The sequence below is a fragment of the Trichomycterus rosablanca genome, chromosome 11, assembly GCF_030014385.1.
Source record: "Trichomycterus rosablanca isolate fTriRos1 chromosome 11, fTriRos1.hap1, whole genome shotgun sequence".
Lineage (NCBI taxonomy): Eukaryota > Metazoa > Chordata > Actinopteri > Siluriformes > Trichomycteridae > Trichomycterus > Trichomycterus rosablanca.
The window spans coordinates 31,882,468-31,908,006 of record NC_085998.1 but is presented as its reverse complement, the minus strand read 5'-3'; the positions used below and the strand labels follow the sequence as shown (position 1 = coordinate 31,908,006).

Genomic DNA, 25,539 nt, shown 5'->3' with positions numbered 1-25,539 from the left:
CAGAGAATGGCTTTAAAAAGATAACCTCAAGACTGAAAGCCCATATCTTCAATAAGGGCAAAAATTAAAACAAAATTAACATCAACTGAAACAAAAAAAAGACATGTATGAGAACCCAGGTTTGTTTTGCCCCTACAGTGTGGAGGATGGTAAGAGAGGCAAAACAAATCCTTAAGAGGTTAAGGAAAATTGTTGCATCTTGGGGTCACCAGGTCTCCCCAACTACAATAGAAAACTTGGGCGGCACGGTGGCTAAGTGGGTAGCACTATCGCCTCACAGCAAGAAGGTCCTGGGTTCGATCCCCAGGTAGGTCCTTTCTGTGTGGAGTTTGTATGTTCTCCCCGTGTGAGCGTGGGTTTCCTCCGACAGTCCAAAGGACATGCAAGTGAGGTGAATTGGAGATACAAAATTATCCAAACTGTGTTTGAACTGATGTGTAATGAATAACTACCGTTTCTGTCATGAATGTAACCAAAGTGTAAAACATAATCCTAATAAACAAACAAACAATAGAAAACTTAAGGGGTGAGCGCCCATAAGAACCTTAAGCAATCTAGAAAGATTCTGTAAAAAGAAATGGTCCTTCTTCAGTATTGTTCAACTTTCTAAGATGTGATATGAATAAGAATATTACGTTTCATTGGCAATAGTAGGTTAAACACAGGATAAAATGCAGGACGTTATGTGAAAAAGAATGATTTTTAACAAGGGAATTTTTCCCTTAATTAGCTTCAGTTAAAAGGTTGGATTCTTCTCATTTTCAGTAAAAATTACACTCATTTACCAAAAATAAACCAACCAACGATTAACAAAGAACTTTAAAAATAAAACATCAGATAGTTTGACTGTAGGCTTGGGGACAATAAGTAATATGACTGAGCAATTGTAACTAACCTTCAGAAGTGGATTACTAAGTATATCAACAAGGCTAATAAGCAACTGCACATTCCATTACTACAACTGCTAAGCTAGCTAGTTATTAAGTTGGTAGTGAAAACTTTTTAAAAAGCTGGTAGTGAAATTTTTTTTAAACATCATTACAGCTAGTAATTAACATGAGATCACTGATGAAGAGGAATGAATAAAATTTATTAAAGGAACATATTTACATACAAAATAATTTTTTATAGTTTTACAAGATTAAGAAAGGGAAAACTAAACAGTCCCCCAATTATACATGACAACAGACTGACAGAAAAACTGTCAACTGGATACTAAAGTATACCAAAATGAAGAGTTCAACAAATGTTTTAATGCTACAAACGGCTAGACAGTAAGTCAGAAGGTATAAAGGCATGTCATTTTGCTTCCAGTTTAGGCTGGAGAAAACACTTAAATTAAGCTTCATTTTCTCCAAATGTAATTTAAATTTTAGGTACACATGATCAATTCTACACCTACAGACAATTGCATACATGCGTTTTTTGTAAATGATGTTACATCTCAACTCCAGATGGATCTGAAATTACTGGATAGCAAAAAAAGATTATTGATTCAGATGAAAAAAAATCTACAATGTAAAAGTTTAAATGAAATCTTCCAAACCACAATTGGAAATAGACAAACATGAATAGCAGCAGACTTTCTGGCAGGTTCCCCATTGCCTCCAAAGTGCTTAGTTTTACGGTAATCTACACAAGCATGGGAGCAACCTTCATTGCTTAACATAAGGCATTTTCACAGGCAGTAAGGTGCACAAGTCTTAGGTCTTGAACATTTACAAAAATTCACATTTATTCCCCTATCTGCACCCAACTCTACACACTAGAGTTAGGACAGAAACCAGGCAGACCCTTTTTGTGAAACTAAGAAAAGAAACGATCGTGTGATAATGATATGATGAATCTTTCTATCTTTAGTAATTACTACATATAAAATATGTAAAACTAAAATCGGCAGGGCCAACTGAGAAAAAAAGAAGAAAAAGCATGCAACATCAGTCAACATCCAGTACAAACTGAGTTCCTTAGCTTCTGTAAAAGCATTGTTTTGTTCAACTTAAAACCATCTTCTTTGCATCAAAACAGTATAAGCACTAAGAGTCATGGGACAACACAAGCTGTCCAGTCGGTATTAGGACAAAACCGCCTCCATGCGAAATCCACAATACAGACATTTCTTATTTAATATAAGATTCAGTTCAGTAAATGGTGAGGCTCAGAGAGCGGTTCATTTTTTTCCCAATGAGTCGAGAGCTTCTGGAACTAGACTGGATTGTGGAACGGGTCAGAACACGGTCGGTGGAGAGAACTCTCTCCTCTGCTGCGGCTTTGGCGAGTTGAGCTTTTTTAAGCTCCCTGAAAGGAACAAAAAAGAAAAATGAATAATCTCACAAAACACTTGTTGTTTTTTTTTTAAACATAACTTTAGGAATTGCAGTTCTTTCATTTTAACCCACAACACACGTGTCTTGTAAGAAAGTCAGCAAAACAACAAAGAAGTTTAGGTAACATTCAGGCTAGGGCTGCAACGATTAGTCGACATAATCGATAACGTCGACTATAAAAATTTGTCGACGTGGAATTTCATTGTCGACGCGTCGTTATTATTGCAACGCACTAAAGGAACTCCAGGGGTCGCAGCATCGCTTCCATGGCGCAGCGGGGAGTTTATGAAGACAGAGAGGCAAGGATAGAGAGACCAAAACTTTTTTAAGTTAACTTTCTTAATTTCAGGAGCATTTCAGCCAAAATAACCCAAAGAAACGAGCTGAACGCAGACGCTACAAAGCAGAGTTGTGGTTTCACGCCAGCACTACGGTGAAACGCGAGCACCCTGCAGCCGTGATGACCAGCGTTATTCCGGACAGGTACATTTTTACACCGCTTTGTGCTTTAACCAACGTAGTTAATGTTTGTTAATGCTAGAGTACCTGCTAGAGTTCGCTATTTTTCAGGTTTGTTAGCTAGCTAACGCATTAAGTGCAATAGTTAATCACTAATGTATAGGAGTAACGTTATATAACTTAACATTATAGCCTAACGTTATCCTGTCTCGTCTTCCATATTTTTTGCTCTCGTTAATGAGCATTCATTCTAAATAATAAGCCTCCTCCACTTAATGATAGCTAGTTAGCTCAGCAGATAATTCAGTTAAGATATTTAACCTGTTATGGTTTAGTTGGCATAGCCAGTACACTATTTATAGTAAAGTATGATACATAGCCTTCAGTTTGTGATAATTAATACAGCTTTCTCTTTTGCTCTTTCTATTAATAGCACTAAGCAATGGAGTGTGGATGAGAAGAGAAGAGGTTCATGCTCCCCTCAGATGGTTGAGGTCTTCAGACAGCATTCACATGTTTCTTAACGACGTTATAAATGTTTTTGATTTCCAGTGATAACTTCTGAAACATAACAGTTTCTAATGCTGTCCAAAGCTTTCTTATTAAATTGAATTTTTTTATTGTGATTGTGTATTAATGTTTCAAACATTTATATTAAATTATCAAGCTTAAGTTTCATATTCATGTTTCATGGGTCATTACTTTAATTTGATATTGGAACTTAAATAACATAAGAGTTTTGTTATGTTAAGGCAGAGATGGAGGGTATGACATAAATAATCGTTGACTAGGGCTGCAACTAATGATTATTTTAGTAGTCGACTAATCTGACAACTATTTTTTCGATTAGTCGACTACTAAAATAATCGTTAGTTGCAGCCCTAATTCAGGCTCTGACAAGAAGCCAAAAAACACCATTTTGCTATCTATAACTTACTTTTGAAGGAGTGCATTCTTGAATTTCTCTGCATTCAGTTCCACGCGCAACTGATCAGCACTCATTCTGGATGCAGTCAGAAGAACAGGGTGTCTGATGAGATCTGAGGTTGTTGGTCGTTGTGCATGGTCAGGATGTATCATAAGCTGCATGGAATTATAGAAAATGTATACAGATATTTAAAATTTTGAAAAAGAAAAAAGTATTGTAAAGATTTTAAAAAGTGCAATACTATTACATACAGCTATGTATTATCTTTACAGTTGTACAACTAGTTATTTACCTTCAACAAGCTTAAAAACTCCTGAGAAAGCACTTGAGGAATAGAGGGTAGAACTCCTTGCCGGATTTGGTGCCATTTCTCTCCATTGGTGGGCAGTGGCTCAGCTCCTGAGGCACTAACAACAGTCAGAGCCAGAGCAAAGATGTCTGCTTTTGAGAGGTTACTGTAGTCCTGAAAAAGAACATATTCAGTATATTAAAGAACTTTCATAATCTCAGAAGTTCAGTAAAGAAAATCCCATTTACTAAATATCTACTACTATTCCTGGAGAAATTAAATCCATGTACTCGATTAACCAGTTGTACAAAAGCTCAAAGGGATTCTATACAACAATAACCCATCTAAAAATCACAGTGCAGATCAGCTGTATGTATGATATTGTTTACCTCCTGAAGGACTTCATTAGCCAGATATCTACTGTCACCTTCTTCAACTTGTGGATTGTTCACCCTGGTCACATGACCCAAATCACCTATTTATAAAAAAAAACACACATTTAAAAAAAATTATTTCTTTGTCATTTAAAAGACTTGAACTCAATATGAAAAGTGCAGATAGTAGTTGTACCTATTTTGTAAATTACATCAGTGCTGGGACCATCCTCATCTTCAAATTCTTCAATTCTTACCACAGGTTTCCTTGAAATGAATATGTTACCTAAACAAGCACACAGGAAAAAAAGTCAAACACTGCTCCGTATACACCTTTAATATAAGAAATTCAGCTGCTAGAAAAATAATGCTGAGGAAAAACACCAAAAACTCACTTGGCTTTATGTCCATGTGAACAAGAGCCGTGGAATGGATGTACTTGAGCCCACGTGAGACCTGTAGCAAGAGATCCTTTAACTCCAGCTCAGACAGAAAGTGAATGCGTCTGTAGTTTTCAGCAATTACATCTGACAGGGTACCGCCGTTGCAGTACTCATTTTGAATCAGCATGTGGTCATCCTCAGCCCAGGCAGAATAATATCTCACCACATGAGGGTGCTGTCCAAGAACTGCATGCGCATAAACCTCTCGAAGAGCATTTTGCCTGTGGGTGGTTGAGGGGGAAAGAACTTAGTAAGTCATCACAACCATCATAAAAACTATTCACTTAAAGTATATTTGAGATATGTAACAAAAAAAGGCAACATTGCATTTAACAACTTACTCATCCACAGATCCTGCCAGCGGCTTCTTGGAGCGCTTGATAGCATAGATGCAGCCATCTAATCTTTTAACACATTTGTACACGGATCCGAACTGCCCTGATCCAATCTTCTCAAGCTCGTGAAACTCAGATGCATATCTGGACATCATGTTATTTTCCATCATTGTGAGTCTCTGAACGGAACAAGGTTTATAGAATTACAACCATGGTAGTGCACGAACAACCAAGTGTTACCACTTTACACATTCTTGACTAAAAATCTAAACAAATGTGAAACACAGTCCAGACAGACTACTGAAAATGCATACCTTTGACGGTGGAAGGATCTCGTTTTCGATCTCAGGATCACTAGCTTCCATGTCCTCTCCACTGAAGCTGCAAAAACACAGGACATAAGGTTGGTTGAGTTTTATCGCCATTATAAGCTCTGTATTTAGAGCCATCTCTATGGCGTGCCATTTGTATTTTTTAAAACATTCTTATTAAAAAAGGATGTTAAAACCATGAAAGGGGTTTTAGGATACAGATATATATGTTGTTTACATGTGCATCAAAACTGTAGAGGTTAAAATTTCAACAAATGTTTCAATTTAATGCTTTTCAGAAATTTTTTTAATCTTAAAATGAGTAGTTTTCCTAAAAATGTCATTTATGTTCGATCCCATCAGGTACAGATTTCTTTGCATTTTGCATTCACATAGAATTGTTATGTTTCATTGTTAGGGTAGTTGAGCAATGAAGGCACTTTGGGGCCTGTTCTCCTTTTAGTAGATGCAGGACATGAGGCTAAAGTTATATTTTACATCAGACACTAGAGGGAAGCACTGAAGCACGAGGAAGCACGTGGCGAGATGATTTCTTAGCAACTTGTTGATGCAGTATTAAACGGATTTATTAATCATCGAACCGGTTTGATACCCAAATATAATGCATTTTGAAGTGAAGCGTGGCATACTTTGAGGAATTTGATGGATAGCTTTGAGGAATTATTTTAATAAAGGTCCTTAAACTTCTGGATATAATCACATATTTAAACTGTTTTCTCGAGTTGCCATTTACAGTCTTTAATAAAAAAAAAATTTTATTTCTAGATTTAAAGTAAGTATTATTCATTAACCAAGAACTTAATGGAATGCACTTTTTAAAATCAGGACTGAAACTGAATCACATTTGCCCAAAGAGGGTGTGAAATATTAGTCAAACACTTACTCGTTCCAGTGGGAGCGCTTTCTATTGTTTCTTTGTTGGGTTGATGACTGGACGACGATTGAATCTGGGGTGAAGGGGTTAATGTTGACCAGAGGTGTCTGGTTTCGTCTTCCGTCCAGACTCGCCTTGTCTTTGGAATCCACATTCTTGAAGAGCGCAACTCGTCTGCTTGAAGAACTTCTCGCCCTCGATAACAAACTCTGCAAATGGCACGCAAAACATTAACTGTGTATTCGCATAACAATCAGTACTTGATAAAAGCATATAGATTTTTTTTTATGTAGGTGTCACAAGCAAAGTCTGACTGCCTAATCAAATAGGTGATTCATTACAGATGCGACTCATCATTACACAACTGTACTGTACAGAAACTGGGTCACTGCTGACTAGTCTAATACCTGAACCAAAACAGTTTGAAAGACACTCAATAACCATCATTAGTTATAGGGTTCACACAGAATTTACATTCAACCGGTTATTACTTAAATGATGGATTGCAAGATACACCACTAACTTTAAAAGCATCATAGCACCACATATTTTACAACAAAACTGGTTTACTGTTAAGTTTATACATAATACTTAATGTCTTGCAAAATCATTGCTTTGGTTTACATTTATATGTTAATTAAGACTAGAAATACACAGTGTTATTCTGTTTTTTAGAGTAAACATTGCTGAGCCCATATTTCAGCAATGCACTGCCCCTTTTAATTTTTATTTATGTATTCAAAGTGTGGTTATATAGTATCAGATGCATTATAATAAACAGTACTATGGCACTATGTATATTTTAAAGATCATATAAATTAGCCTTTGGAATTATTTTGGTTGCTATAGACAAACAGAAGCTTATAAATATGCAGTGCAAAAACAGCAGGTTTTACGTTAAATAGACTTACTAAATTTGTAAATATGATCAATATAAACGATAATATCGTTTCAGTCTGAATAAGTTATTGTATTTAATATGAAGCAAAGTTTAAAAGATAATACAAACCTTGGGGGTGTGAGGAGTATCGAAGAGCCGAAGTTTTCTGAAGGTTTTATGTGGTGGTGTGTCAGGACAGTCCGGGACCGGGGAGCTTGATCCCTCCATATTATCAACAAGACATGTCCTTTCTGGTGAGCTGTCGCAAGAAACATTACGAGGACTTTTCCTCGGAGAGTTTTTGGGGAAAAAGCTCGGTTTTAGATGAGACGGAGAGCCGAAACCTTCCTCATCCCAGGACTCCAGGTCCTCCTCCTCCTCCTCCTCCCTGGTGCGACTGAGCGGACTGCTGTTCAGATCGTCCGGTCTCTTATCAGTACTGCTGCGCCTCATCGATAAAGGAGAATCCAGCTCAGTAAATCCAGATTCTGCTCCTGCACTGCTGTTCGCCTCCTCGATACTGTCGTCCTCTCCATCACTGTTGGAAAACTGCAGTTTATGTCGGATGGGCCGGATGTTTGGAGAGAAGTTGTTTCGCCGGCAGCCGAAACTCATCTTCTTGTCCGAAAAATCACCTATTTTAAAGTGTTAGAATTGTAATGTACGTCAAAAGCGGTTGAAAACTAGATTAAATCTGGCCTTAAACAGTTAGCCAAGTCGACTGATTATCAGACAGCGAACATGAAGCAAAACATGTCTAGTTATCCAACAGACCAGCTCTAGTCTGTACCACGTGACTACGAGCTCCGCCGTGGGGACTAGACCACTACAGCTAGTTACTGAACTTATTCTTCGTCACTTGAATAAACAATTAATCCAGTATGTTCTCGTTTGTAGAATTCCGACGATGCGGTCAGTCAAACACCGTATTTGTGAGTCATATGAGCAAATTCTTACCGATAAATTCACTCGATACCGACAAGAAGCAAAGCGACCAAGTTTAGAGGAAAAAATGGCCTCTCCTTCCCAGCGTCTCCGTGGTCAAAATGAGATTAGATTTAACCAACAATAAAACTCTAATATTCACGAAAAGCCACCGCAACACGAATGTGTCAAACTCAAAAAGCAACAAAATTCGCCTAACTATTAGAATTACGCCCAATAAAGCCAATTTGTTTACAAAAGTAGTTTGAAAGAAGAACCACTCCTCCCACCGACAACAAGCGTGCGTGCGTGTTCACAGCCTTCCCGCGACCGTTGGTCAAATGACTCACCGCTATCCAATCAGCGTCGAGCTCCAAGTTTGAAAGCTGGGCTGACCCGGACCGCCTACGTCATCGATACGGCTTTTCAGCCTTGCTGCTTTTCGATTGGCGCGAACGAAGCGCTTTGATCTTTGTTTGATTCCACACAAGTTGGAGTCGACTCAGTTTCTGGATTCAGAGTTCATTAATGCGTGAAATCCATTTTAGGAGACAACAACAAAGCAAGGAGATCGTTTAAATTAAAACGTATAGTATTAATGAAGTATGGAGTATAGCATAAAAAATCATCTTCACACATGAATAACTCCATATGAATGGCATTATTGTTTCGTAGGAAACCACGTTGTTTTTCTCACTTTGTTTTTCGCTTTTACAAAAAAAAATTTCTTTTTGGAGTTTTTGTTGCCTATTTCTCTTCAAAGTAAAAAAGTTATAATGCTACTAACAGCAGACTACTAAAAGTGAAGCCTTTTGCGAGGCGTTTTAAGTTTCTTCGATTTCATTCTAAACTTTAGACTCGACTCCTTACTTCCCCATCAAAGAATCGACTCCTAATTCCCCCAATGCCTGAAATCAAAGAATCGACTCTTCCAGCGACAGTTTTAACGTCTTCTTTTCAATTGATCAAAGGCTTTACTTTGAAGTATTTTTAATTTGGGTTTTCACTCATTCTTTCAGTTACATACTAATTCATATAGAAGAGCTTTTAATGAATCCCATCCAGTACTTATTTCGAAATAAAATTGCAAAGGCATATTAAATAAACAAAGTGCATTTTAAGTCTTAGTAATCCGTGTAATTGTTCTCTAAAATGAAATAGGTTTTTGTTTCATTTATAATTTGTTAAAATTATGCATGCTAAAACAGTCTCTACCAATAAGGTGTACTTAAAAATGCCCCACTGTACATACTGTACCAACAGTCTATAATTTGAAAATTAATTTTCCTCTCCAATCAACAGTGTTATCTGCCTGTAAGTTTAAACATCTGGTAGACAAATAATGCACACCAACAAACTGAATAATGCTTGCATTTCGTTTATTAAGAGCCTAAAAAGTCAAGTATTGAATAGAAGAATCAAATAAATATTTACAGCAAAAACTCCAGTTTGAAAACATTCCTATTTACATAAATTTGCACAAAAATATCTTAAGTCCTCTTGAAACAGAGCAATCAGGATTCTAGCATTACAAACAATTTTTGGATACTTGACTCTCTCAGTTGTTCACTGCAAGCACACACGCCCACACACAAATTTACATAAGATGATGGTGCTTAATTAAAGATCATGCTTTAATCATCCAGGCCTGGTGTTTCGCCTTGTTGTATTCTTGATGCAATTCTGATGGCCTCTTCTAGTGAGGGCTGATCACTCAGCTACAGAACAAAGAGACAGCAGTCCTTAGGTTAAAATACATTTAATTTACATGCAATATTGAACTGTAAATATTTAATGTTCTCTGATGAAAACCATTCTACTTTTAATAAATCTTAACTCCCAAGTTTTTTAGGTTGTCTAGAAAAACTAGCATAGGTTTAGAGTTAATTGTGGTATTACTGTAATACCAGCAACAGCTTTAACCAAAGGATAGCAACATCGCTCATTTTCCATTTTTGTCTTTGGTTTGCAACCAAATAAAAAAAAAAAATTTGTTGTAATGCCCTACCCATTATTATATGAAGCATATTTTACATACTTTGACTTCATCCTTTAGTGACCAATTAGTAGTTGGCCTTTTTAGTCAGATGTAAATTGACAGATCAGTTTGAAAATGAATTGTTTGATGAAACAATTTGTAAATAGTAAAACAAAATTGACTGTGGCATTTCTAGTCATGAAGCCACACAAAACTACAACAGTATTTCAGTTAAATCTACTTTACTTCCCACGGCCACACACCATGAAGACTCCACTCTAAACAAAGATCTTAGGTTTTAGCATACAGACTGATTATTACACTAGCCCATCCCTAACATAAACTTAAGTGGTTTATAGCAAAATTGCTTTAAGACTTTGTAAATATTATTAGAACTCAACTGAACCCTGTGTGTTTACGTACCTGCACTGCAATGTGTGTGCCATTGGAAGTAGCCAGCAAAGTAACTGGGTGTGAGCTGGTGGATACCACCGACTGCTGCTGCTCCTGTACCAGCTCTCCCTCTTCAGTCTGGTACAAAGACAGATCGGGCGTCACAATAGCCACCTAGAACACAAACAAACACACAGACAAATCAAACAAACAGTGCATAGCACCTGTGCACTAATCTTGGTGAAACTAGGACTAACTAAAAGTATTACAGAAATAAATGACATGCACTGTAATTATTTAAATGCAGCAAAATGTAAGCCCTTACCTGTCCTTCTGTGCCATCTGCTGAAACCATAGTGACAGAATGAGCTTCTCCAGAAGATAACATTGCTTCATGGGCAGGAATAGTAATTGTGGTTCCTTCTTGCGTTACCATTGTTATTGTGCCACTCAGTGCTTGAACATCTGCCTGAGATAGAACCTAAATGAACAGTGCATTAGTGAATATCAGATAAACAATGCTGTAAAAAGTCAGTGCCCACTTATGAATGTGTTATTGCATATTTGTTACACTGAATGTTTGAAGATCACTAAACAGAAAAAATACAAAAAGGAAACTTTTTGTAAATTTTGTAAAAAAGCATTACCCCTCATATTACATAGGTCAGTGGTTGCTCAGCAGTTAAGGTTGCTGGTTTAAGCCCCACCACCAACAAGTTGCCACTGTTAGGCCCCTGATCAAGGCCCTTAATTCTCGTTTGCTCAAGTTATGTATTAAGTCATAATTGTAAGTTGCTTTGGCTAAAAGTATCTGCTAAATGCAGCAAATGTAAATGCAAACATCACCCTAAACGCATGGACTGTATAACCCAATTATGCCATTGCTTTAGCTCATGGACAGATGATCTTACACATCATGCACTTACCAAAAGAGTGTTAAATTTATTAATCGAATCATTTTAAATGTAATTTATTTAAAAAAATTGTGACTGCTTAACCTTAATGGTAAGCTTACTAACTGAACTGTGTTAATTGGTTGATTGAGTAACCAAAGGGGATTTTTTTAATATATATATATATATATATATATATATAATATATATATATATATATATAAATAACAAAGCAATAGCTGAATATTTTAATTAATAAAAGTAGGTTTAATTCCAGCATTTTAAAAATGACTTACCTGCTGTGTGCCATCATGAGATATGAGTGCTATATGTTGACTCATCATCTCAGATCCTGATGAAACCTGCTCTGATCCACCATCTTCCTCCTCCACAGCAGGGGTAAACGTTAACCCGGGGTCATCAATGGCATCTAAACAAGACATTTACAAGTCAAGTCTGATAAAAATTGCATTAATGAAAAGAAAAATAGAAACGTGTTCAAGTCCTTTAGAGGCATTAATACAGGACAGAACAGGCAGGGGCCATAAGCATTTATGGGAGTCCCAAAAATGATTACTTGGAAAACATTTTTAAATGAATGAGCCCCCTGAAATCGTACACAGGCAACGTTCAATGGCATCACAAAAAAAAAAAAAAAAAAAAACGTTTTTTGTTTAAAAATTTTATGTTGCCAGCAAACTTTATCTGCTGCTTTTGTTAATAATTTTGTGTGTACTGACCTGCAGGTGGTTCAAAGTAGCCCTCTTGCTCCTCCTCAATAGGCTCCGTGTCATTGTGAGCTGTGCGTTTGTGCATGGCTAAAGTGGAGATCTGCTTGTAGGTCTTCCCACAGTGGTTACAGGTGTAGGGCTTGCAGGGAGTATGGACCACATGATGCTTGTAGAGACTGGAGTATTCAGTAAAGCGCTTATCACAGCCAGGTACAGTGCAGACATACGGCTTCTCTCCTATAGATGCAATCAAAAATGAAACTTACTGTCACATAAGGGGGTCTCCCCAAAACTAATTTTTGCTTTCATATTTCATATGTTTATTGGTTAGGAAAAAGTAGGTACCAGTGTGGATTCTCATGTGGTTTTTGTAGTTTGTGGCACTGGCAAAAGCCCTTCCACAGTTGGGTTCAGAGCAGTAGTATGGCCGTTCACCAGTGTGTGTTCGGATGTGAACCTTACGGATATTTGAAGTGGTGAAAGATCTCCCACAACCTTCAAAGGGGCATTTAAAAGGCTTCTCGCCTACAAGTACAATCATGTAGAAAGCTTTAACAACCAACACCTTTACAACATAACCAAACACTGGCATTACTGTAAAGCGAGTTAATAACAGATTACACACCCGTGTGTGTTCGGGTGTGTTTTTGTAGGTCTCCAGATGTCTTGAAAGACTTAAGGCAGTTGAGCTCCTGACAGCGGTATGGTTTTTCACCAGTGTGTGTTCGAACATGACTCTTAAGGCCATAACCTGAAGAATTAAAAATGATTCAGACACACATAGCTAAGAGCATATACTAATTATGTACTAGGTACAGTAAGTACAGTATATCTGAATGTAAAATTGTACCTGTAGCAAACATTTTTCCGCAGCCCATATGATCACATCTATACGGTTTATCCCCTGTATGCGATCTTTCATGTACCTTTGCATGCAAAACAGAAATCAAGTCAAAGAAAAGATTAATTAACTGCATTACATGAAATGTAAATACCCTTGTAAATTAGCATGTAAATCAGTAATTTATTTATCTTTTTCATTTAACTAACTAATATTGCATTTAGGTAAGACAGAAACACACCCTGGGCAATCCATCATATCGCATTACACCTCACCCATTCACTCATTTACACCTAGGGGCAATTAAGAGCACCCAATTCAAATAATGATATGTTTAAGGAAACTAGAGGAAACCACAGTACCCAGATGAAACCTAAAAGGAGAAATCCGCATATTGTTGAAATAGGTACACTACACTGAAATAAAATTGAAGAAAACAAGGCTCTCTATGTATTTTTCTACAATCAACCACTTTATCTTGGTCAGGGTTCCACTGAGTCTGGTTCCACCAGGCTAAATAAGTATCCGCTGTGTGGTTTGTTTAATTTCAATATTTTTTTATTTTCATCAACCAGGAATCAATAGGCACAAAGTGGGAACACCCTGAACAGGGTGCCAGTTTATCACAGCTGCGCCACCCGAGTGCTTTGTATGATTTGTATGCATGTTTAAGCTTATAAGCTTAGCTGGCCTAAGAGCTCAATTTCTATTTTGTAGTCTTATAGTAATAATAAAAGCCACCTGTTAGTGGTTTACAATTATTATAAAATTATACATAAAATATAGATGTCTAGGATTTTTATTATTATTATTTGGTATGATGTTATAAAAAAATTCCTTTTTAAGGTTCATAATTTTTAATTCAGGCAGCAATCAAGTAAACCCACAAGTAAAACGAATCCAGACAAACTGTAATAGTATTTCTACCTTTAAATGGTGCGCTGTGGTATAGAGCTTTCCACAGCCCTCATGATCACAGCGGAAAGCCTTTTCTCCAATATGCTGCACTCTGGGAGATCTGTTGTCTTGACCCTGGAGTACAATCTAACACAAAATATGCTAGTCAGACAAAAACCAAAATAATTTAGACCAGATACTAAGAAACAGTAATGCACATGGAAAACTAAGTATAAAAAGAGAAGACTGCACCTGCATGTGCACACTGCCATCAGCATCAGCTCTACCAATCAGACCTGCACCACATTCTGAACCTTCCATCTGAAAAAGTAATTGTATAGCTAAGTTTAGCTGCTCCACTTTATTTAGAATGCCATATATTGGGGCTGGGAAAGGGGAATTTGAACCTTGGTAGAATACTGTTCCAGCACACTGATGGTGTCAGGGTCAATAGTACCCTCTGCCTGCAGGTCTGCTACTGTGCCATCTGCCTGAATGGCCAGTATGGTGTTTGACTGAGGCATGTGCTGGATGTAGGCAGTGGTGCCATCATCCAGCTGGACAGCCTGTATACCAGTCTGATCATACATCTCTGGAAACACACACATTTGTTATACAGTGTAAATTAAAAACACAATAAAGTATTATGTATGGTATGTTTCCTGTTAAAACTACAACTAGTGGGACTAAAATACCTTTGGGTGCATGAATATATGCAGTTGTTCCATCTTCCAGCTGCACAGTTTGGCCATCCTCTAATCTTAGTCCTTCTCCGGCTGAAAAGTACAATAGGTTTAAGTCACTGATCCCTTTTTTTCAAAAACTGCGGAGCTTTTGTGTACAACTGCTTACACCAAAAGTATGAAAAAAGGTCAATGAGTGGTCAAAAAGATTGAGCATGTGATAAAAAAAATGAGGTACCTGATTTTGTCATTGGTAGGTGTTGCACATAGGCAGCAGATCCATCCTCCAACTGAATCACCTGGCCCTCCATTATCTTGCTATCTTTAGCAACAAAAACATGCAAAAAGGTTGCCAGATTCAGCCTAAATTACAGTGAATTATTCTGATTAATACAAACCTTTAAAACAAAACATTAAATGGCCCTCAAATAAAGTTTTGGGTTATCAATTTTACTCTGATGTTTAATTATTAATTACTATCTCTGTACCTTTAGGGCTGTGTTGTATGTATGCAGTGGAGCCATCTACCAGTGTCACAGCCTGCAAACTAACAGTGTCCAGAGCCTCCATATGGTCACTGTCTGTAAGGCAAAAAAAATGTTTGTAATAGGCATGAACAGGAAAGTAAATTAAAATTAAAGTAAATTTAGTAAGTTGGCTTACCTCCAACTGTTACAGCCTCAGTCAGGCAAAGGGTAACTTGCTGTGGATCACCATCAATGCTTTGGTACTCCATGCTTTGGGTGTTCCGATTTACCTGGGCTAAGAGCATGGTCTACCTGTAAAAAGGAATCAGCCAACATACCGCCACCATTATGCACATATACAAAAAAATATTTTTGCTTATATACATAAAACCAACAGATAAGAATTTCCTCTAATTAATTTAGTTTATTTGGCTTTAATTAGTTCGGGTTTTTAAGTGACATTGGTTTATTAGATCGCAACTTTTTATTTTAAGGTTGCAACTCACAATTCAGTAAGCAATTGTTTATATTTATTTATATAAAAACATTTATATTATATATATATATACGTATATATATATATATATATATATATATATATATATATACTGTATGTATGTATGTATATATATATATATATCACAATTTAGTAACTTCTGCCAGTTGTTTATTTTCCCATTTTTCTTACCTTATAAAAAGTATTGTTTCCGTGTGCTCTCTGATCTGCTTAAGACTTTGTAGTTTGTAGCACACCCCAATATATACACAAATTGTAATACATACCCTATATAACAGGTTTGCACATTTAGGAGCATACTAAAAGCCAAAATTCTTCATGCCTGAACTCCCATACATATACAGTACCTCTACTGACCCAAAAGCACATGAATAGCTGGCTCCAATATGCCCAAAACCATATAAATATGCCACATAAGTTTTGGGATTCTATTTTGTTTGGCGATCAGCTGTATGTCTGGAGGAGAAAGAATGAAGCATACACTAAAAAGAACACCCCATCTGCGGTGAAGCATGGTGGTGACTCAGAGATGCTTCCTCTGGCACTGGAAACCTGCCGTATGTGAGGAGCAAGATGGATTCGATCTAATATCAGAAAATCCTAAAAGAAACAGTCATGCCTTTTGTGAGGAAGCTGAAGCTTGGACATTTGAACAGAACAATGATCCCAAACAGAGCAGGAATCTAAGCTTAAAGGTTCAGACTAAACGGTGCTTTATGAATTCATATTAACAGTATCTGTGTACATCAGCTAAAAAATATTGGTGTTTTTCATTATTTGAAATAAATCAGATAAAAATCATGCTAGGTTTTAGGACAGGCTGCTAAATACTTAGCTACATATTGATAAAATCTTTATGGTTGTTTCTGCAACATTACCATCATGCCCACTGACATTTCTGTACTACTGGCTTTCAGTAATTGTCCAGTTCTTTAAGAACATTAAAAAATTGTAAAATTTAGCAAGTCTTAAGGGTGCAAATGTAATATTTATTTTGAAGACCATCTTTCGTTCATTCATTTTGCCACAGCATTCTTCACGACTACACATTGTAAAAATAAGTGAGTGTTTTAATGTTATAAAACTTAATATAATAAAACTAAACTAATTACTCAAATTAACCGAACCAAAAAAAGAAAAAGTAAACTGTAGTAATAAAAATAAATTGTCCTGAGCAAGAACATAATAAATAAACAGTAAATTAATAATGGGAAGGGTAATAAAGGTAATATACTTTCTCTTACAACTAAGATGTGTGTTTGGTTAAGAGACTTGGTTGTACAGTGTAGATACGCTCTTATATCCGTGCTGTAAACCAAATGTATTATCCATTCATGCAAAAGTAATCTCGATTAAGGCATTGAGCATCACTCAGTTTTGTTTGTCGTTGTCAAACACTGCCACAGGCAATTTCGAATCTCCAGTTCACTTAACTTACATGTCTTCGACGTGTGTGAGAAAACCGGAGCTCATGACCTAAATTCTTTCTGTAATTTAAGGTTGGCTTACATGTGTGAGATTTGTTGAGAGAGACTGTCACAAACTACGCTCTAAACAGTTTGTAAAAACAGTAACAGAAAATAACACTTCAAATGGACATACTACTTGCTGAAGCCATTAAAAAATATTATGCCTGTTCTAAAACATACTGTATTTAATAGTATTTCAAGACTTCTCCAGGTCTGGCAAACACAAGTGACCATATAAAACATTGGCCTTAAACAGCTGCTTACAGCGATTATTTATTTGGATTTTACCGTCATGTTTTACACACCTTGGATACATTCATGACAGGACATGTAATCACTGGTTACACAAGATTCATCAGTTTAAGTCTTCAACACAGTCATGGACAATTTTGTATCTCCAATTCACCCGACTTGCATGTTTTTGTACTGTGTGAGGAAACCAGAGCTCCCGTGAAAACCCACACAGACAAGGGGAGAAGTCCACACAGAAAGGACCCAGGACCTTCTTGCTGTGAGGCGACAGTGCTACCCACCGAGCCACTGTATCGTCCTAAAACAATTAGGCAAATACTGAATTGACAGCAAATAAAATAAATGTACAAATAGGAATGCCTAAAAAGTTACTTCCCAGCAAACACAATCATCACACATGATGTGAATAGTCTGGACTCAAATATACATAACTTACACTCATATAAGTTACCTTACAACTAGTCAATATCCTGTCTATTTTATATCAAATCACAACCAATTCAATTCAGAAATTCAAGTTAGACAAGATGATGTATCATGTTACACTTAACTAGAGGTGGTGGTAACTATAATGATACATCTATATATTGTGATTAAAGGTAGTACCATATATTGTTATTTTTATGTAATTACCATACATTCAATGTATGCTTAAGTATGGTTACACTTGGGTACTTTTATTAACAAACAAGACATGAATAACAAGGATTAAGGGTTTTCTAAATACTGTGCGAACAGAAACTTTGTGAAACATCCTGTATAACGTTAAGTGTTTTATTTCGACGTTCCAACCTCATAAGTTGAAAATGTCAGACGAACTGGTTATAAGAACGTCTTTACCACGTGGTTGTGTTTAGTATAGCTTTGAAATACCAGCTTCTCAACATGAAGTATCTTTATAATAATGAGAACAACGAATACATTGGGACTGAAAAACTAAATAAAAGGTTTAGACGTGTAGCTGAAGAGCTAAGCGGTTAGCCGAACCGGTCAGGCTACAAAGGGGTTAGCTTGTAGAGAGCTAATTCGCATACTACTAAATTAAACAGTATGCCAGGACGGTACAAACAATATTAGTGTTGTACTACTCTAACACACTATTTAGTATGCTAGTGTGGAACTTGTAAGTTAGCCTGTTAGCTGGCTAAGCTAACTTGACATGCTAGCAAATAGGTCGAAATTACAAACGGTTACATAAAACTTATGTAATAATTACAGAGTACATATAATGTATTTTAATATACAACACAATTATGTGTTCAAAATAATAATGCATTATAATGAACAATAATAATAAGCGTAAAGCCAGTGTGAGATGCTAGCTAGCGCTGCGTTACCACGCAAAACACAACAGGAAGGTTCAGAACGTTGTAACGGTTAAGTACGCAGCGTCGAATTGCCTCTAATAAATAAAACATTGTTTTCCGGTGTGTTTAATTTGTTTTATTGCGTTCAGCGCTCATCCTGAGCATCTCCAACATTCCCATAGGCAGATAGCTCCTCTGTGCAGCGACAGAGGAAATAAGGCACGCTGGGTAAAAACACTTTTATATACTAACCTCCGAAAAATTTCCAACAATCCCTTCGTTCGACCGCCATGCATCAGGGCAGGAAACGCTTTACCCAGAACACAACCACGGAACATGAATAACCCAACAGTGCTGCCAGAGGGCGGGCTAGTCACACAGTAAGCTTAACTCGATTGGCTCGTTAACTTCAACATGCGTTAAGGCTGTATTCAGGTTCAGGGGCACCATGATAACGCTATTCTGCGCTCGTTGAACCACTGATAAACAATACCAGCGTTTATCTAATTAATGAGGCTGTATGTGTTAGATCACTGAATAAAGTGTTCACGCTACAGTACGGCTGGATTTAGAGAAACACAACACGGCGTACATGATTAGTAAACAACAAAAAGTTGATCGTGTTTAAGAAGCGTGTCCGCAGCCATTTTGAACCCACAGTGAGGCTGTATGGGCAATGCAGTGCATACAATCACTTCATACACAATACCACCCTGCTGCTGTGGGTCCACAGACCTGGCATTTAACACATCTAAAATAATACACATAGGAAGAAGTATTAAACACTTAGTTTTAAATATATTCAATTGTTATTTAACTCTGATATCTATATATTTTAGACAACTTTTCAAAAATCACTAGCCAATTTACAAGGAACACCATACTAACTCCTAATTACACACGGTTTTTAAAAAATGTTTCGATTTTAGAACAGTTTGGCATTAATGCATCACATAATTGGTAAAGAAAGATGTGTCATCTCCATGTCCATGCTACAAATCTACAGCCCAAAAGCATTGTATTGGATTCAGATCTGGTGACTAGAAAGGTACACTGAACTCATCACAGTCCACAAAGTTGAATCAGTTCATCTGGACACAAGTGTGTTGTAGAGATACGTTTCGCCACTCAATCCAAGTGACTTCCTCAGTGGTGACCCTTGACAGAAGATCTGAGTTGCAGGCTCTTAGGTGTGATCCTGCTCTGTCTGCATCTGATGTTAAATCGCAGGTGGTTCCTGTAGTCGGCCATCTTACGTGGCGTTTTCTCGTACTCTCGTACGAGTTTGAGACAATCCTTACACTGAAGAAGTCACTTGGATTGAGTGGTGAAACGTATCTCTACAATAAACTTGTGTCCAGATGAATTGATTCAACTTTGTGGATTTGTGTACCTGGATTATTGAGCATGAATCAACAGATTGCCTCAAACTCGTATGAGAGTACGAGAAAACGGCACGTAAGATGACTGACTACAGGAACCACCTACGATTTAACATCAGATGCAGACAGAGCAGGATCACACCTAAGAGCCTGCAACTCAGATCTTCTGTCAAGGGTCACCACTGAAGAAGTCACTTGGATTGAGTGGCGAAACGTATCTCTACAACAAACTTGTGTCCAGATGACTTGATTCAACTTGGATTGTGGATTTGTGTACCTGGATTATTGAGCAAATAGGTCGAAATTACAAACAGTTACATAAAACGTATGTAATAATTACAGAGTACATATAATGTATTTTAATATACAACACAATTAGGTGTACAGAATATTGATGCATTATAATGGACAGGTAGGGTTGCCAACTTTCAGAACTGGAAAGGCAGGTTGGCGGAGGGCATAGGGGGTGTTTTGGCGAATGTTTTCCTGAGCGGGAGCGGGGGGCGGTTAGGGTTGCACCTATAAAAAATATAACGGGTCTTACACCGTCATAAGAACATTATCAAAAGTTTTTATTTAGGCTGTTTAACGTATATTATTTTCATTCTTTATAATAATAAATCAGAACCATATTTTAGGCAAAACAACATGAATAAAGAACATCATGTAACACTTTTTCCCAATAGTGCAAACAATATTGTTACATAATCCATCTTCACACTGACATGCAGTTTCATACACATCGCCCTGTCTCAGTCTGCAGCATTTCTCTCCCACTGATAAAAATACGGAACAAAGCGCGTCAGTATCAGTTCAATACGGAACACGATGTTTAGTTTCCAAATAAGGAACAATTCCGTATTTTACGGGACGGTTGGCAACCCTATGGACAGGACAGGGTCTTTTTGTCCATATGGATCTGCAGTTTGACTGGCATAGCAAAGGCAAGGCTTATGACCACAAGAATACTATACTATCCACACAGTAAAGTATAAAAAAAGGGTCAGTGATGATATGGGGATGTTTTACTTCAGGAACTGGCAGTCTTGATCATGTGATTACAGGCATCATGGATTCACAAAATTACCAAAGCATTTTGTGGAGGAATATTATTCCTTCTGTGGTGAAAGACAGTGATCCCAAGTGCACTTACTTCAATGTTTGGTAAATGAATCAATCCTGGAATATCCTGGAGTGGCCCTCACAGTCTTCAGATATCAATCCCATAGAAAATTTTTGGTGGGATTTGAAGAAAACAGTTGTAGCACTAAAGGCATCAGACCTCAATGAGCTAGAAGCTTTTGTTCAGGAAGAATGGACAAAGATCCAGAAGCTTGTTAGCACTTACCAAAATTGTGTATTAGAGGTTATCAAGGTAAAAGGATGTTCCACCAAGTACTGAGGTTGGGGGTTGAATAGAAGTGTACATGGACGTTTTTTTTTAATCAGAATTGCTTGTTTGTAATAATAAATATTGTCTGTGTTTGTGACAGGACACAGACATAAAATAAAGCAATTAGCTTTTGTAGCTAATTTAATAGCATAATAGCATAATCTTTTTATGACAATCACAACCCGGATTAAAAATGCATCAATTTTGCAATGAGATTATGCTAAACTTAAGTGTCGTATAATAGCAATAGTTTAGTAAAATCAATCACATAATTAACATGATGATAGCACTGTGTGGTTTTGTTGAGCCATGTTTAGTGCTGTGCCACCACTAGGTTTTTTTTCTTTTTAATTTTGAAACATATTCTTACATCGTTGAACATAAACATACATTACATTACACCGTGGGCATTACACAGAAATAATTCCAAACTCTTTCAGTAATACTAATAATAATAAAGTAATAATAAAAAGTTTTTCTAGCTTTCTTGTTCTTGGAAAATTTGATAGTCAATGTAGTTAAGAAGGGCTATATTAAATACACTGAAACATGGATTAAAACTACACAATTTAGCTTGATGTACAGTGCCTTGCAAAAGTATTCAGCCCCCTTGAACTTTTCAACCTTTTGCCACATTTCAGGCTTCAAACATAACGATATGAAATTGTAATTTTTTGTGAAGAATCAACAACAAGTGGGACACAATCGTGAAGTGGAACGAAATTTATTGGATATTTTAAACTTTTTTTAGAAATAAAAAACTGAAAAGTGGGGCGTGCAATATTATTCAGCCCCCTTGCGTTAATACTTTGTAGCGCCACCTTTTGCTGCGATTACAGCTGCAAGTCGCTTGGGGTATGTCTCTATCAGTTTTGCACATCGAGAGACTGAAATTTTTGCCCATTCTTCCTTGCAAAACAGCTCGAGCTCAGTGAGGTTGGATGGAGAGCGTTTGTGAACAGCAGTTATCAGCTCTTTCCACAGATTCTCGATGGGATTCAGGTCTGGACTTTGACTTGGCCATTCTAACACCTGGATACGTTTATTTGTGAACCATTCCATTGTAGATTTTGCTTTATGTTTTGGATCATTGTCTTGTTGGAAGATAAATCTCCGTCCCAGTCTCAGGTCTTTTGCAGACTGCAACAGGTTTTCTTCCAGAATGGTCCTGTATTTGGCTCCATCCATCTTCCCATCAATTTTAACCATCTTCCCTGTCCCTGCTGAAGAAAAGCAGGCCCAAACCATGATGCTGCCACCACCATGTTTGACAGTGGGGATGGTGTGTTCAGGGTGATGAGCTGTGTTGCTTTTACGCCAAACATAACATTTTGCATTGTGGCCAAAAAGTTCGATTTTGGTTTCATCTGACCAGAGCACCTTCTTCCACATGTTTGGTGTGTCTCCCAGGTGACTTTTTATAGATATCTTTGAGAAATGGCTTTCTTCTTGCCACTCTTCCATAAAGGCCAGATTTGTGCAGTGTACGACTTATTGTGTCCTATGGACAGAGTCTCCCACCTCAGCTGTAGATCTCTGCAGTTTATTCAGAGTGATCATGGGCCTCTTGGCTGCATCTCTGATCAGTCTTCTCCTTGTTTGAGCTGACAGTTTAGAGGGACGGCCGGGTCTTGGTAGATTTGCAGTGGTCTGATACTCCTTCCATTTCAATATGATTGCTTGCACAGTGCTCCTTGAGATGTTTAAAGCTTGGGAAATCTTTTTGTATCCAAATCCGGCTTTAAACTTCTCCACAACAGTATCTCGGACCTGCCTGGTGTGTTCCTTGGTCTTCATGATGCTCTCTGCGCTTTAAACAGAACTCTGAGACTATCACAGAGCAGGTGCATTTATACGGAGACTTGATTACACACAGGTGGATTCTATTTATCACCATCAGTCATTTAGGTCAACATTGGATCATTCAGAGATCCTCACTGAACTTCTGGAGTGAGTTTGCTGCACTGAAAGTAAAGGGGCTGAATAATATTGCACGCCCCACTTTTTAGTTTTTTATTTCTAAAAAAAGTTTAAAATATCCAATAAATTTCGTTCCACTTCACGATTGTGTCCCACTTGTTGTTGATTCTTCACAAAAAATTACAATTTCATTATCGTTCATATTTTTCTTTCAAAACTGAACCATCTCATGCCAAAACATAAATACAATGGGGCATTAAAAAAAGATGCTTAATAGTTTCTCTGTCTCCATTACAGAAAGAACAATTATAATCTATATCCAGTCTGAATCTTTCCAAAGTAACCTTAGCAGGATAAATCTTTTGTATAATCTTTAGTTTTATTCGTAATACAATATCGTTTATGTACACTCCAAGTATCACCACTAGGTGGGTTTAAAGAAACTACTCACTAGCGAATGAATTTACTATGGTAACCCTTGTACACAACAGACAGCACACTGAGAGAGTTTGTCAGCTCACATGGGAATTAATAAAGGTATGTGGGCTTTTCTATTGTTTAAAGTAATTTAACAGGAATTAGAAATACTCTTGTCAGTCACATTCAACCTTCTGTTACAGAATAATGATGACATCCAGTTATCTGCTCTCTGATAGTCCAGGTGTGATCCCTGTGATTATGGGAAAGGACCGGAACATAGCCTTCATAATGGACACTTCTGAGTCCATGGCTGCTATCCTGGGAACAGTAAAGAATCTGATTATCCAAACTCTACTCACCAAGGCTTCACTCAGGAACTCCCTTTTTAACATCATCACTTATTCATATAAGGTGTCTTATTACATTCAGCAAGTTTATTTTATTTCACAAGGATCTAGCTATGGAATTTGTTTCAAAAGTATAAGTTTTTTTTAATTTGCTTTACAAAAGTAAAGAAGTACTACACATTTAAAGAACAAACACCTGTCAGAGCACCCTAGAGTAGGGTTGCCAACTTTCAGAACTGGAAATAAGGAACACCCTGGGCTGGCGGGTTGGCGGAAGGCATAGAGTGAGGATGGGTTGGCGGGTGTTTACCTGAGCGGGAGCTGGGGTAGGCGATTAGGGTTGCACCTATAAAAAACCTGGGGCGGAAATATATGCGCGATGCGCTCTGCCCACTGCGCTACTCAAACAGCGGGGTGATAAATAAGTTGTTATGCTGATATGCCTGCGCAAACATGGCGTTACTAAGACTAAAAGTAAACACTACATAAATTTTATACATATCGCCCTGTGTCAGTCTAATCTGCAGCATTTCTCTCCCATTGATAAAAATACGGAACACAGCGCATCCTGTATCAGTTTAATACGGAACACGATGTTTAGTTTCCAAATAAGGAATGATTCCGTATTTTACGGGACCGTTGGCAACCCTACCCTAGAGCAACTAACCATTTAGTTAGCTATTCAGTCAGCTAGCACGACCAGATGATTATAGATGAGGGTTAATTTTCTGTCAGTATCAGAGTTCAATTTGTGTCTACTGTAGATTAAGGTGACTAGTCTTGAAATTTCACTGACTCATTAAAAAAAAACTTCCAAGTGTAAACCTTTATCTGTTTTTATAGCAGATAAAGTAGCAAAAAAATTAGATTAAACTGATGGACATTAAGAATTTGCTAGCCTACTAGCCACTGATATGTTAGTCCTGTGTTACATGTATAATGATATTTCTGAAATATGTGGTTCCATCCTTTAAAATCTACATTTAGAATCTGACAACAAAATCCACTTTATTTACAAATTTTAAGCTTCTACATCAGTAGAACCTAGTTTCCAGGTTAACTGGTTACCTATGCCCCAGTGCTACCTACATAAAATGACAGTTTTTTGATATTTTAATAAATAAACCCTTGCCAATTTAATAATAGAAATGAAGACTTCAATAATATAATGAATGAATGAATGTATGTATGTATGTATGTATGTATGTATGTCTGTCTGTCTGTCTGTCTGTCTGTCTGTCTGTCTGTCTGTCTGTCTGTCTGTCTGTCTGTCTGTCTATCTATCTATCTATCTATCTATCTATCTATCTATCTATCTATCTATCTATCTAACCACATGGCATAATACCTAATCTCTTTTTTATGTTTTATAATAGATAACGCCGTTGTCTGATCATATGATTCCTTGCGCCCCTGATACGGTGTATGAGGCTCTTGGCTGGATCCACACTCTCAGGACAAGCCCAGGAAATGAGTTTCTTACT

At 37.2% G+C, this 25,539-nt stretch overlaps 2 protein-coding genes across 4 annotated transcripts; both read right to left on the bottom strand.

Moving 5' to 3' along the window:
* Positions 1-1,082: 1,082 nt before the first annotated feature.
* wee1 (WEE1 G2 checkpoint kinase) lies at positions 1,083-7,856 on the bottom strand. Its single transcript, XM_063004733.1, has 10 exons — positions 7,371-7,856; positions 6,371-6,570; positions 5,470-5,536; positions 5,162-5,334; positions 4,773-5,041; positions 4,574-4,663; positions 4,393-4,478; positions 4,007-4,177; positions 3,724-3,869; positions 1,083-2,298 (listed from the first exon to the last, which is right to left on the bottom strand). The coding sequence occupies exons 1-10, from the start codon at positions 7,854-7,856 to the stop codon at positions 2,142-2,144; spliced, it is 1,845 nt and encodes a 614-aa protein (XP_062860803.1). The 3' UTR covers positions 1,083-2,141.
* A 1,671-nt stretch (positions 7,857-9,527) lies between these two features.
* On the bottom strand, positions 9,528-18,881 carry znf143b (zinc finger protein 143b). 3 transcript variants are annotated; one of them, XM_063004731.1, is made up of 16 exons: positions 18,846-18,881; positions 15,245-15,360; positions 15,070-15,162; positions 14,820-14,903; positions 14,594-14,674; positions 14,306-14,490; positions 14,151-14,219; positions 13,929-14,045; positions 13,011-13,086; positions 12,786-12,911; positions 12,506-12,685; positions 12,170-12,397; positions 11,726-11,859; positions 10,862-11,017; positions 10,567-10,710; positions 9,528-9,883 (listed from the first exon to the last, which is right to left on the bottom strand). In XM_063004731.1, the coding sequence occupies exons 2-16, from the start codon at positions 15,351-15,353 to the stop codon at positions 9,800-9,802; spliced, it is 1,866 nt and encodes a 621-aa protein (XP_062860801.1). In that variant the 5' UTR covers positions 15,354-15,360; positions 18,846-18,881; the 3' UTR covers positions 9,528-9,799. The 3 variants fall into 3 exon arrangements, with proteins under 3 accessions (XP_062860801.1, XP_062860800.1, XP_062860802.1); XM_063004730.1 differs by lacking the exon at positions 18,846-18,881 and adding an exon at positions 15,737-16,528; XM_063004732.1 differs by lacking the exons at positions 15,245-15,360; positions 18,846-18,881 and having other exon boundaries at positions 14,820-14,899; positions 15,070-15,088.
* Between the last annotated feature and the right edge of the window lie 6,658 nt (positions 18,882-25,539).

Coding starts and splice junctions, on each gene's coding strand:
- znf143b (XM_063004731.1), bottom strand. CDS start 15,353: ATGCTCTTAGCCCAGGTAAATCGGAACACCCAAAGCATGGAGTACCAA. Junction 15,163..15,244: donor TGAGGCTGTAACAGTTGGAG/GTAAGCCAACTT, acceptor TTTGCCTTACAG/ACAGTGACCATATGGAGGCT. Junction 10,711..10,861: donor CAGATGGCACAGAAGGACAG/GTAAGGGCTTAC, acceptor TTTGTGTTCTAG/GTGGCTATTGTGACGCCCGA.
- wee1 (XM_063004733.1), bottom strand. CDS start 7,856: ATGAGTTTCGGCTGCCGGCGAAACAACTTCTCTCCAAACATCCGGCCC. Junction 5,335..5,469: donor AGATCCTTCCACCGTCAAAG/GTATGCATTTTC, acceptor TGTTCCGTTCAG/AGACTCACAATGATGGAAAA. Junction 4,664..4,772: donor TCACATGGACATAAAGCCAA/GTGAGTTTTTGG, acceptor GTGCTTGTTTAG/GTAACATATTCATTTCAAGG.